Source organism: Ptychodera flava (genome assembly GCF_041260155.1).
Source record: "Ptychodera flava strain L36383 chromosome 23 unlocalized genomic scaffold, AS_Pfla_20210202 Scaffold_24__1_contigs__length_23054250_pilon, whole genome shotgun sequence".
NCBI lineage: Eukaryota > Metazoa > Hemichordata > Enteropneusta > Ptychoderidae > Ptychodera > Ptychodera flava.
The window spans coordinates 21,481,053-21,495,583 of record NW_027248278.1 but is presented as its reverse complement, the minus strand read 5'-3'; the positions used below and the strand labels follow the sequence as shown (position 1 = coordinate 21,495,583).

Sequence of the window (14,531 nt, the reverse complement as noted above, 5' to 3'; positions counted from 1 at the left end):
GTCTGAAATTAATATTTTATTATGACACACTCAATTCTATTAATTTTTTTTAAATGAATGAACAGTGTTGATAATTTATGATTAACCTTGATAACATGCAATTTAGAAAATTGGAGAGCGTTGGAAATGCAAACTGGGTATGAATTAAGAGTCTGAAATAAATCTTGTCTTATTGTACCAACCATAATACCTTCCCACTGTGGACAACTTTCACATATTACTGCAGGTAAATAGATCAACATTTATATGGGTTTGTTGTGAAAGCAAGTCATTGCCCATAGCCTGAATTATTCTTACCATACACTATAGCAACATTTCTAACAAGTAGCTTTCATAACTCACACCCAAACTGACACAGAACCATTTTTGTGATGGCCTACATTTCTTTTTTCAAAACATTAGCAATCAACTACAGCATAAGCTGTTTCCTATAAAACTGGATCTATCAAATCTACAGTAACTTATACATGTAGTTTCAATATTTTGTAACAAATCAATAAATTGACAAATAAAGATATAGCAAGTACATGTACCCCATGATCAGCAAAGAGATTTTTCCCTTATTATTTTCCAATAACAGCTGCAGTATAACCTTGAACTTCTTTTTAAACCAGACACTCAGTATTCAGTCTGCAGCCTTTGATATAAAAAGATGCCCTGACGCCCGAGTAATAAATCTTCATGGTCAACCACAGGCAATACATGAAAATACTGGGAGGAACTTGCACGGGGGTTCAAAATTTCAGTGACTAAGATATTCAGGGCACAAATTTATCACATCCTATCATCTTAAATTCCAGATCTGGGCTCACCACACCCATGCAAACCAGGCCACTTTTGCTAAATCAGTACTACTTTAACCGCCTAACTGATATGGAAAGTTCAAGGTCCCTTATAAACAAATGAACAATAAGGTCTGCAACAACAAAGAATGAAATAGGGCTTCGCCAGTGTTTGGATTGTCATGAATTTATGGACCGACATATGAAATATTTCTTCATTTTATGACCAGGAGGATCAAAATATTTGCATCAATTACAGCTAAGCTGGGAAACGACAGACATTATGATAAACAAACTGAAAGAGTGAATTTGTATCTGCCTAAATAATGGTGTCAACTTGTACTTGACAATGTATTGTGCTAGAAAATTAAAGTCTGTGGGTCAAAGCATGTAAAATAAACACATAAACACTAAACTTCGAGTTAGGCGATTTTATAGGCCCGTTTTACAGAAGTGATACGAAAATTTACGTGCCTTAAGCTCCATATAAGAAACAGCATTAACACATTTAACAGCAAGTATTGTGTAATATAGGAAAGACTTGTGTAATTTCTTTGTAAATACAGTTATGTTGAAAGCTATGTGTTTCTGATTGATTTAGTCAAATCTGATAAAAAAGCTGAAATATTTCAGGATATGAGAGAGGACCATAGCGATGCCAATACCAAACAGTTTCATGTTATACAAACTCTCGGACACAGAAAGGTAGTGACAGGACCATACAACGGATTCGTGTATTGCTCGTCTGCTTCAGAGACACCCCTGTAATCTGAACCACATTGTCACAATACGTTTCCTACGTGCTAGCCGCACTTTCACTTCAGAGGAGGGTTTTATCGGCTACGAACCCGAATTTACACAGTTCTGCTAATGGGCGAGGCAAGGGCATAATTTACAGGAATGTGGAGATGTTGGATTTCACAGCGGCCGATGATCGTCCCGCCTCCAATTTAGTGAAAGTAACTTGAGACCATGAACCAAGGCGGTTGGTTGGCCTGGGTCATGCGCTCATCATCAGTGACCCAGCCTTGTCAGCTCGCTGTCTAGGCACTCTAATTTGCCAATTATGATCAAAGTAATTGAACAACCTGAACTTCAGAGTAGCAGAAATTTTGTGCAACGATTTCACACTGAGAATTTATATTCTCTGGCCAAATAACTCAATAATATCCGTTGCTTTCGGATGGATGTTAAACCGGCATGGGCGCGGTTCGTATCGTAGTCACTAGGCACTGCATGTCATTACACACGCGTTCGTGTTTCGGGATTTCTGACGATGTTACCGGGTGAAAAATCGTTTTGCATCAGACAATAAAATCAATTGATTATGCAAACGAATCTATGTCAGGAAACAATTGTAAACATTAAATCGTGTCAAAAAATTATGAATTTCTGATAATAAGGCTGCAATGAATCGGTTCCTATGCAGAACAAGATGGCGGTCGCTGCATTGAAAGAGTCGCTACCCGGCTATGTCTAGGCGGAAACATGACCAAAATTTTGGTCGGAACATCGCGAAAAAATTAGGGACTTACCCGAGGGGACTTCTCTCCACCATGAGACATTTAGGAACCGCACATATGGCCTTACATGAGCGAAAATTGTAAGAAATCCTCTTTGAAAGATAGCTATTTTCCACCAAAGTCACTGCATACAAATTACGAATAAAAATAATTTGAGAATATGGTTGTCATGTGACCTCTAACACGAGAAGTGATTGGACGACAGATTATTTGCATGTTATTACTTATTCATAAGGGTCACGGTGGGGTTATAGAGGCTCGTGCAAGGCATTGTGAAGAAATACCGATGACCATCGATTTTGTTAAACAGCTTGACTCTCCCATTTCTAACTTTATTCCGATCGCCTTTAATTACAAAAACATGTTGCGAACGCTCGGAAAGCGCTCTCCATTTCACGCAATCGAAAAGAAAAGCACTTAAAATGAAATTCTGGTGGAAAAACGTTTTTGTGAATGTACAACGCGACGTCTCCTGTCCAAAGTTTGTTTGTTTACGTTTATTTGCGCCTGTTGATATGACGATGGGGTAAACAGTTAAGTCTGACAACCACCGCTAGCTGCGCCGATCGGCTTTATTGACGTTTATTTACAATGACGCAATGTGAACAGGTCACGCACTGGTACAAAACGTTACACCTTTGTTCTAAAGAGCGACGATTAGTACATCTTGGTTCGGTTTGACGAACAACCTGTGCTGTGCTGGGGCTGCATGTGCTGATAAGTTTGGTTGTGAAGAACGCTATCCCAGCAGCAAAAAGTTAACACGTGCAAGCGAGTAGACGCTCTCCCTAGGGACCTTTCCACAGAGGGTTAATATTTTCGAAAGTCGGTAAAGTTTTTTAAGGTGAAACTTTCAGAAAAGTCGATATAACTTTCACATACCAAATAACTTTATTTCCAAAGTTTAGGCCTTGAAGCTTGAGGTCTCTCCGATGTCCGAAAGCATGAAGTATGACGTAACGGACATCGAAAATAATCGCAATCTCCAGTTTTTATTTTCGTACTAATTTGATTACTTTTAAATTATCGTATAGTCGTGTCACTAGAACTTACCTTTTAGTTAATTGACAACCGTTGGGGTATTTAAAAGTAACCCGTACGGATCGACACCATTTCTGAAAGAATTCTATCAACATGTAGCCTGCAGGCCACGTCACTAACAGACTAGGCCGTTCAGTCGCTAAAATTAATTAGTAATTAATTAGCTTCATTTATAAATCAATTACACGCCACCAGAAAATTATATAATTTTTGAAATGAAGCGATTAATTAATTTTATAAATTTGAATTGAAATCATACATAATAGATCAATTGCATGACGTAACCAGAAAAAATAGAATGATCAACAAATTTTGTAAATAAGCTTATTACATGAAAATGATTAAGACTCTGGAAGGTGATTAAAGATTTGAAGTCGAGTACCATAGAAAGTAGAAGAAACAAGTGCAACTCAGACCTGCAGTCTCTTTCATTTTCCAAACACGTCAACATTTTTTCAGTTCTGTTGGCACAAACCGATGAAAATTAGAACGCTGTTTGTGCATGTTTGGTATGCGGACTCTGAGTGTAATCCAAGCGCTCAAAGTTCCATGGCAACAGGTGACCTTTAGCCTAAACCCCCAGGAATACTTGCGAATCGGGCAATAAAGTTTTTAACATTAACTGTGCGAATCGAAAGAGAAAGCTGATATTTTTATTAAAAAACAGCTAATAGTTTGTTTTCATCTGATAAAATTCACAAATGACAAAAGTCATGTTCATAAAGCCATGATGTACACAGAACACGCCTCAGGGACAGATAGTCGGGCTCTCAAACTTTTACAATCTTTTGTCTGATCTGCCACTTGTGGGGGTTCATTTTAAAGCTCTTGGCGCAAGAAAACTTTTCACCGTCTTAGTTTTTTCAAAAAAAAACAAAATTTTATATTTCTCTCTAGAGTTAACACAGGAATGGCGGCCATTTTGAATTTCAACTATCGGTAAATCTTGGGTAATTTGTATCTCTAGTACCAAATTTGCACGGTGACCCCGATTTTTACTCTTGATTTTGAAAGAGAATGATTGAAATATTCCTTGGGAAAAATTTGGGCAAAAGTGAGTCTTTCACTTTCGAGGTGCGTACTACCTTAAGGTAGAATGTGCCTCGGGGACAGATATTCGGGCTCACAAACTTTTACAATTCTTTCCTGATATACCACTTGCGGGGGTTCATTTTAAACGTCTTGGTGTAAGAAAACATTTCACTGGCTTAGTTTTTAAATTTTATTTTTCTCAATAGAGATAACAAAGGGATGGAGGCCATTTTGAATTTCAAATATCTTGTTTCTCTAATTTCAAAATTTGCATGGTGACCCCTGATTTTTATTCTTGATTTTGAAAAAATAATGGTTGAAAGATTTCTTGGGGAAATTTTGAGCAAATGTTTGATGCTTTCACTTTCGAGGCGCAAACTACCTTAATGTTCTATTCCCATTTGCTAAAATTTACATGATTAAGTTTTATACATGCATTTGTGACAACAACTGTGACAACAAGCAATTTTTACTAGAGAAGAAATATCATACAAACATGTTTTCAAGCCATAATTCTAATTCTTTTTCATTTTTAGAAATTCCAAACCATTTTTTTATTTACTGTCATTTTCTTTCTGGCAATCCATCTCATGTCAATGTAAACATGATGTAGACAAAAATAGATCATAATCCTATTAAGAAGATACAGACAGATAAACACACCAATGTAAACATACTAAGTTTACTTACCTACTTTGGAGTAAAACATTAATTGAGGTTTTGCTGAACTATTATTATGTACATATAAAATCTACAGAAAAAGATGATCCATTGTACATAGGAACAGCTAAACTGAAATACATACTAAATATATATATATATATATATATATATATATATATATATATATATATATATATATATATATATATATATATATATATATATATATATATATATATATTAACACAAATTACTTCAAGTACAAAGTAATGATATTTGTTACGTTTCATGTATCATGCAATCTTTAGACAGAAGTGAAAGGATGCATGAAACTTATTTGGTTATTAATTATAACGCTCTGCTTTAGCATCGAGCACTGAGCAAGATTATACAGCTCAATCACCTAGTTGCTAGCTTGATGGAATTCCACTGTCTTTTTACTAAAATACAGTTTCTCGTTTTAACTTTAAAATCTGCTATTGTTGATCTGGTGAGGTGATCTTCGATTCTTATTCTTGATTTTTAAAGGATATGGTCTTAAGTTTCCTTGAGGAAAGTTTAAGCAAAAGTTTTAAGTATTTTAGTGTCGATGAGCACACTACCTTTAAGTATAGAAATTTGTCACCCACAAAGCCTAGAGCAGAGTAAATTACAAATCTAAGTTTTTGAAAGCATTAATATACCTTTCTATGAGGACATTTCAGGCATTGTACGTTTGGTTTTACCATTTCTCTTGTACAAATGATGTGCAACAATCATTGTCTTTTGAATGAATCTCACAAAAAGCAACGTTATAAGCTTCCAAAAACAAAGTAAAACAAATTCCTAGACTATCAGGATGAAGGTACTGGGCACCATAATGTGAGTGGATGCTGATATCACCGCTAGGACAGAACACAAACAGCACACATCCGTGAATATCTACAGAAGTTAAGAATTATAACCCTTTGAGTGCCAAAATCTATTTTTGTCCCCTTTATAAAATAAACCTGAGTCAATTTTTCTCAGATTTTTGCCAAAATTTTGAGAAAAAAACTGTAGCAAATGAAATGTGATGTCCATTTGGTCCAAAATTATCAAAAAATTACAGAAAAATTCATAAAAATTGGTAAAATTTTGCACTGAAATTTTGGCAGGAAAAAATTACAGTGTTCAAAGTGTTAATTCCATAGACAGCCAGTCAGTGTTCTTATCTTTAATGTTTCCAAAGGTACACAATGTTTTGGAATATAGCTCAAGCTACGATAAATAGATTTTCTGTACAGTCGTCTGTTTTGAAACTCAAAGAAACATGCTGATGTCATTATCGTCTGGAGAATAACTATTGACTGACAATAATGGAACAATTTGACGCACCCAACTTTTCAAAGGGTCTTTGACTCTTTAGTGTTCAAATTTTGCGCCAAAGTGCAGTACTCAGAGAGCTAGTGTCAGGGGTCATCAAACTTTTTCTCTATAATGAGTTTGATACCTCCAAAATATGTCTGACAAAATGACTTTTGGTCAAAAAAAGGGGGAAAAACCCATGAATATGATCTAAATGTGCAGACAGTTGAAACTAGTCGAAAAACCAGGACTTATCATGTATAAGTAGCGGTGTTGATGACTATGTCGTGAAAAAGAACATGACAGGTCATTTAAGGTCATATGCAAATCACGACATCCTGAAACCTTTTTAGAGGATAAACAGAGAGTTCTTATAATGTTCTGTTCAGAGAGAAACTTTAATAAGAAAAAGAGCTTAGGCTTTAGAGTTGTAGAGATAAAAGCCACATTGTTGAATTCTACAACAAAAACACACAACACATTGACAAAGGATCATACCTGTAGTCAGGTCTATTCACAGGACTTTATTTACGCCTGCAGGAAAGTATGTATAAGCAGGACTGTTTGCTTTGAAAGGGTACATTCTGTTGTGAATTTGTGACAAAGGATTGTGATATTGCAGGAATGTTGTGTAACTGATTGCAGCCCCCCTCCATCTGCAGGTACCAATGTGAATTGAAACCTTTGATACAAAAATCAACATTTCACTGGTTTCATACAGGCTTCAACCTGTTAACCTCCATGGTTTGGCCCAAACCCAATTGTTATCAATGGTGATCATGGACCTTTCTACAGGGAATTTAGGGCGAACAGGTTACAAATTGAAATGAAGATACTTCAAAGGTACTAAAAGCATCATCTCCTGGAATTAAAATGAATACTTCTGGGGGAGGATAGGTACAATTTTCAAATTCAAACTCATTCAAATGTAAGGCAAGTGAAGAGCACTGTGGCAAAATACGGTACATTTGTGCTGCTGCGGTGCATATCTATACAACAAACTGCAATAATGTAAAATAAATGAGGAGCTAGTATATAAATAACATCTCCTGCTTTATTGTTCTTAAGGTAGTATGCACCTCAAAAGTGAAAGACTTAAACTTTTGCTCAAACTTTCCTTAAGAAATATTTCAACCACTGTCGTTCAAAATAAAGAATAAAAAAATCAAAGGTCACCATGCAAATTTTTATATTAGAGAAACAAATACCAACGATTTACCGATATTTAAAATTCAAAATGGCCGCCAGTCCTGTGTTAACTATATGGGAGAAAAATTAAAATTTGGATTTTTGAAAAACTAAGACGTGAAAAGTTTTCTTACACCAAGAGCTTTAAAATGAACCCCACAAGTGATATCTCAGAAAAGAATTGGAAAAGTTTGAGAGTCTAAACATCTGTCCCGGAAGTGTACAAAAACATAAAACTAAGCATAAAACTGTATAGAATGTTTCATAACAGTCTATGTCCATGCTTAGTCTCTGGTATTCAGTAATAGTACTGGCCTGCAAATCTTTTGGTCCAAAGTAAATGTTTTTTTTTCTGAACAAGTCAATCTGCCACGAACTGGTTAAGTGGAACATTAAACACTCTATCACTTCAGTTATAAAAGTGTTGTCCAATAAAATTTTGGTAGGAGTCTTCAAAAGTTAAAATAAAACATATTAGGTAAGCAAATATACAGTGCGTTTCACCTAGGTGCCGCAACTCAGTGTAAGAGACGGACACAATCCACGTACAAAACATATGATTAGCTTGGGTATCATGGACACATTTCAAAGCCACCGACTTGCGACTAATTACAGTAAACCAGCAAGGGGCAGCCGCTGTCTGGACTGAGAGATAAACAGTTGACTAGACTTGATCTACAATGTAACTGTTTCTTTTACAATTTCAGCTAAGAGTTCAAGAGGTGAAGGTATTCTCAACAGAAACTAACTAAAAAACCACACATTGTAGATAAAGTGTATCTCTCAATCTAGACAAAGCGGCTGCCCTATGCTGGTTTACTGTAATTAATCAATAAGTTGGTGACTTTCCAATGTGTCGTGATACCCAAGTTACTCGCTTGTTTTGTACGTGGATTGTGTCCGTCTCATACGCTGAGTTGCCGTACCTAGGTGAAACGCACTGTACACTGGCATGTATTTCTGCCATGACAATACTGTGTTGATGCACCTTTGATAAGAACACATGTTCACAATGTTAATGAGTTTTGGTCCACCGCAAACCACACTGTGGCAAGCTCTGCTTTTTCGTCATCAACCTTTTAAGCACCAAAGCCAATTTCTGTCTACACCTATAAAAAATATACCCAAGTGAATTTTTTTCAAATTTTTGCCAAAATTTTGACAAAAAGCTCTAGCCAATGAAATATGATGTCCCTTTGGTCCAAAATTATCAGAAGTATCACTGAAAAATTCATAAAAATTGGTATAATATCGTGCTGAAATTTTGTGGGAAAAAATTACAGCACTCAAAGAGTTAAACATTTACAATGTTTTCAAGACACACCGTGCACATATTTTCTTTTTCATGTTCATCTAAACAACAAAGCAGTATATTTTTAGACAAACTTAAAATATACCTTTATAAATTAATGACTTAATCACAAAAACATTTTGATGTGCTGATCTTATTGGTTATATGCCATTTACTTTGTTGATTACACTGTAGCCATGGCAACAAATGAGATCAAAGATCATGAGAGTCAAAGATCAAACTTTGACAGGGTCGCTGAGGTCATCGGAAATCTCCGAACAAAGTACAATTTACATCACAAATAATTACATGTTTATCCTGTTGTAATAAAGCAATATTTTTTGTGACTAAAAAGTACGAGGTGTGAGAAAATTTTTTCTGCTGTAAATTATTGAGACTGCTTATGTCCATGGAACAAGAAAATTAATTAGTTTTTGTTTTCTCTAGAATGTGACCTTTGAAAAAATCAACAAACTGAGAGATATGAATTAATTATGATATATTCTGTGTTTTGTATGAGAGTAATGATCCTAAGTTAGCGATAAAAAAATTCACAAATAACAAAAGTAATCGTATTGTCTCTATTAAATATTCAACGCTTATAGACATGAGAAATTTTGCAAAATGCACGTATAGAATTACATGCCATAAACTCAGGTTGGTTTGTTTGTGCTCGTTAATTCTTGTCTCTGAGTGGACATCAGAGCCAATAAGAAAACAACAGGAAGGATCTATCAACCCTTTGAGTGCTGTAATTTTTTCCCACCAAAATTTTAGTGCAACATTTTACCAATTTTTGTGAATTTTTCAGTAATTTTTTGATAATTTTGGACCAAATGGACAGCACATTTCATTGGCTGCACTTTTTAATCGAAATTTAGGCAATAATCTAAAAGAAATTTACTGGGATCTATTTTATAAAAGCGACAAAATTTGACTCTTGCACTCAAAGGGTTCATAGACCAGCGAGTTTGACCTTGCCCACTGTACACACAGGGCTCTTACAGAGAAATTCTGAAACTTTGTGGACACGTTCCCATCAGGATGGGCGCGTGAGATAAACAGCAGTGGTTGCCGTGGACAACCGACTGGGCAGTATCATCAAGGTCCACCATATCTTTCATCAAGTAGATCTTGATATTTTCAGACAAAACTGACTTATTTAGACAGTAATTGTAATTAATCTCTAATTACAAACCAAATTAAGACAAAATTGAAGTAAACTTCATCAGAACTAATTAAATGATGAAGATTTGTAGCCATGCATTGGAAATTAAGGCAATAATCGTAAAGTGGCCTGTATAAAGAAAATGCATTATATTAACCGAGGTAATTTGTCTGCATTCATTTGTAATTGAGGTCATTCATTAGCATATCATGTTGCCATGGTGAGTTGGTAGCAATTAATGAACTAACTTTAATCAAGTACTGTACATCTCCAAGTGGGTATTGTTACTTTTACAGCCAGACATCCCCTGCGTTGTAGATATGCTGACTTTTAGTACCGGGAAAAACACCCGACTGAATTGCATGAAATTTCTTGCAATCGGTAAATATTATTAACCCCTTGGTGAATGAGATGTTTTTCTAAATCTAGACTTGGACAGATGTGCTTTGGCAAATATTACTTGATGATTAAGGTAAAGGGCGACGAATTCGGACGCGCACACGCTTTAGAACGTTTCTGCGCAGATTTAACTCCAGCCTGCCGCAAAGGGTTATTTGTAACGCATGTATTTAACATCACCTGTCATTGTTGAAATTGCACTTTTACCTAATTTTTGACCCAGTGTCTTAGAAATACATGTGACCTATAACCTTGTCATATTTTGACCCCCTAGGAAGCTGGTTTTTATTCATATGAGCGAAAAATTAACATTTCTCTCCCATTTATATGGCACAAATTACCCATTCACCTGGAGATATTGTAAAAAGTAGCGTGGTGACACCCTTTCATTATAAGTGTAAACTAAATGGTATTATGTCAGGATTTTATTCGCCAAGTTTGGTCAAAATGACACCATTCAAAGCGACAGGGAGAAAGTTCGGAAATTATGTAGTGATATAATTTTGATATCGTCATTTTGTAATCGATACTTATGTTAACATTTCTTTACAAACATCATCACAACTATACATTCGATAGATATGGATCTTAAGTCTTGGTATTTATTAAAATTATCTCATTTGCTAAGCGTTTATAATTGCTTCCTTTAGTTTAAGTGAATTATATCATTTTTATTATTTCTAAGGACGCCATTTTAACGTCCGTTTCCATGGAAACAAGCGTGGTGACCCTCATTTTTTATTTCATTTTTGAACTTGCACAATTTCCAAGAATATTTATGCAAAGTTTCAAGAAAATGACACCACAACTTAATTTTGACGTAATTCGTAGTACTTCACCTTAACTTGTTATTGAGGTTGGGACTGGTACAGACAACCAAAGTGAAGTATTTACAATGAATTTTTTAGTGTTTTCGCACGTTGAGACAGTACTCGTTTTGGCTTGAACAGCAAACGCTTGAGTGAGACCCTTGTGTGTTACAGCCGGCAGTGTGCAAAGGCAACAGTATGGCTTGTTGTCGTCGTGAAGGCAGCAAAATATACTCCCCAAGATTGTATTGATAATTTAATAGCAAGGACATCCCTTGTGGATTGTTTGTTTCAGAGAACCACTTTATGACAGTGTTTGCCTATTTACACTCCAATTATTAATCCTTTGAGCGCCAAAGTCAACTTTTGTTACCTTTATAAAATTTATGCCAGTCAAATTTTTCTAGTTTTAGTGAAAATTTAAAAAAAAAAAAACGGTAGCCAATGAAATGACATATCCATTTGGTCCAAAATTATCAAGAAAATTACAGAAAAATTCATGAAAATTGGTATAAAATGTTGCACTAAAATTTGGTGGGAAAATTACAGCACTCAGAATTTACTCTGAATACAGTAGTATCTTTATGAAAAGTATTGTAAAAGCCCTATCAATTAGACCAGAAAAAATAATTACGATTTCCAATAGTTGAGCAAAAATAATTTTAGTGGTCGAATTATTAGGGATTTCAGCTTTTTTGACGGTTCATAAGTGATATGATTACCATCCCAGATGATTGAAACATATGCTCAATTTGGTAGTTTACACAAGGAAGTAAGAGTGACTGTCAAACTTCAGCTGTCTGTGAAGTGAGCATGATCGCAATGTGCTCAATCCATTCCAAGGCACTTTCGAGGACTATTGTTAAATATATAACGAAAATACCGGCGTTTATAGTGTGTTGGACAAAATTTTGAGTTCAGGAGTAATTTTAAAAATTGTTGACAAATTTGTATTTCTATGACATCACAATTTTTTACAACCTTGAGCCTAAACACACAATACACCCATTATTATGATTATGCATTCCCTTCCAAATAAAATTCAATATTCCAAAATATTTCCAGATTTAAACACCTTGTCTCGTCATTTCTAAAAAAATAAAAGTAATTTCCATAAGCTTCAATAACAAAATCACATATCAGTAATTCAAAATATGCATACCATATATATAAGAATAATTGTTCACAAATGTCAGAGTGGAGACACCTGAAACAGGGGCAGTTAAGAGACTTGCCGGCAGGTTCTGCGATAACGCTGATCGCGATTTCGGGTTTGTTTCTAAATATAGCTCCATGCACACAACATCGTACACTACTGCTCGCAATTCGGACAAATCTTATTTTTGCATGCATTGCGGTTGTTGCAGTTTGTAGTCTGAGCCATAAAATTAGTGTGACTTTTAGTATCCATTGTAAAACTAGCAGGTTTTACTTTTGTCGTTCTTGCTGAATATACCGACAAATATTCATTTTTGCATATTAGTGAAAGAAAAAAATGACGTCATTCGCGATCAAGCGCAATATACACCTGGCTGCAAGATTGAAAGCGGAGATACCAACTCGGGTTGAGAATCCTGGCGGCACGACAACTATCTGACAATCTCCACCCTGGTTGACCTACTGCCTTGTCGCTATGGATACCAAACAGACGGAGCGTGGCGGGCATGTCAGTGTCTGGAACGTCACGGTATAGAGTGGTGATTAACCATTACGCAGGCTGCACTTGATGAGTATGTGACCTTTACTTCCAGAAAAGTAGGTCAACGGTCGAAATTTGTGACTGCGCACAAAAGCAGCACATGGCTGTGTAAATATTGTGTACATTTACTTTTATTTGTATGAGTATCTAGTTAGAGCAACGTGTATGCATGCCAGGGAAATCTAAACGTCATGTGTGTATAACTTCAATTTGCAGAATACAGGATCTCTTGAAAGTGTGGACATTTCTGATCAAAGTCGACATGATTTCCAAGTATGACAAACACCAGCATAAGTTGATGAGTGCTTTACTGATAACCAGAAATCCTTTGATGAGTCAGTTTAATACGTTGCAGACAAACACTGCTGATGATAATTGTATCCGGGTCTCAAATCGCTAACATATTGTACCATCTGTGATTTTATCAAGTAAATGTCACCGTTGTCCTGGCACACACAATTTTTTTTCAAAAAATTGTCTTCTGTACTAGAATCTTCCTTCAATTTTTTTTGTTTTTCTAATGAGTCATCCAGTACAGGTGAATACGATACAGTCTGTATCAAATGATAGTTTTCTTGTTCCTGAATTTACTCGGCAAAAAAAATGGGGACAAGCAAATGCTTATTTTACAAACATAAAGACAATTTGCCATTGTACACCATTGGATACACACACAACTATAATGTTTTCAACAAATGTGTTTCCGATATCATGATGTGAACACAGGTACTGGGTAGCAATACGAGAAAATTTGGAGTGTTTCATTATTATTTTTCCGTCATTTCAAAATTATTACTCAAAATCAGGATTTGCAGAACAAACAAGCAAAAATTCAATAAATTCTCTGTGCCCTAATAATTTGACCTGTTCACCCCCAAATTTCCTGTGAACTCGTCCAAAACCACCATTGATAATGATGGAATTGGGTCAAACCATGATAGTAGAGGTAAAGAGCAGGATTTAAAAACAAAGGGACTTGCCAGCAATAATCAATTATTGATATCTTACAACCTAATACCACATTGCAAATCAAATTCAACTGGTCTGCATTTTGTAACCTATAGTAGATGGTAAATTCTTATTTCTACAAGCATGCTGCTTGAAATAAACCAACGCAAAAATTTTAGCAAGAATATTTTCATACAAAATGATGTAGGAATATTTAACATCAACACAGAAAGCAATGAAAATAGAGCATCATAATTTGTTTTAAGGGACAGCATATTCATTTTTGAAGAGATTATATAAATTATTAGAATGGTGGGGATGAGGCCAGGGTAGCAGTAGTTGTGTTGACCTTGTTCTGTGTACAGGAATTGTAGCTTTTGAGAAGGACATAATCAAGGCTGGTTGTGAAGTGAAGGACTAGAAAAATATTGTGTCAGCTGTCGAGCTCAATCAAGATTAGCGTACTGAATTGGCAAAAAAATTGTTCATAATTTCTCTTCTCTTCTTTCTACCTTCCTTCTGCCCCTCCCTGCACCTCTTCTTGCTCTTTACAAATCATACCCGTCCATTATCGATGTATTCCCACATCAACAAAGATATCAGCTTTTGATAAATCAGTTATCCAAGTAAAGCAATGGATTAGCAACCACATAGCTCTAAGA

General features: G+C 35.5%; 1 protein-coding gene across 1 annotated transcript in view; it reads right to left on the bottom strand.

The window, feature by feature from the left end:
• LOC139125079 (selenocysteine insertion sequence-binding protein 2-like) overlaps nt 1–2,481 on the bottom strand; it is a 57,723-nt gene extending 55,242 nt beyond the window's left edge. Inside the window, exon 1 of the mRNA XM_070691187.1 lies at nt 2,318–2,481. Within this exon, the coding sequence (XP_070547288.1) occupies nt 2,318–2,347 (30 nt within the window). The 5' untranslated portion in view covers nt 2,348–2,481. The remainder of the gene's footprint in view (nt 1–2,317) is intronic.
• Nucleotides 2,482–14,531: the final 12,050 nt, after the last annotated feature.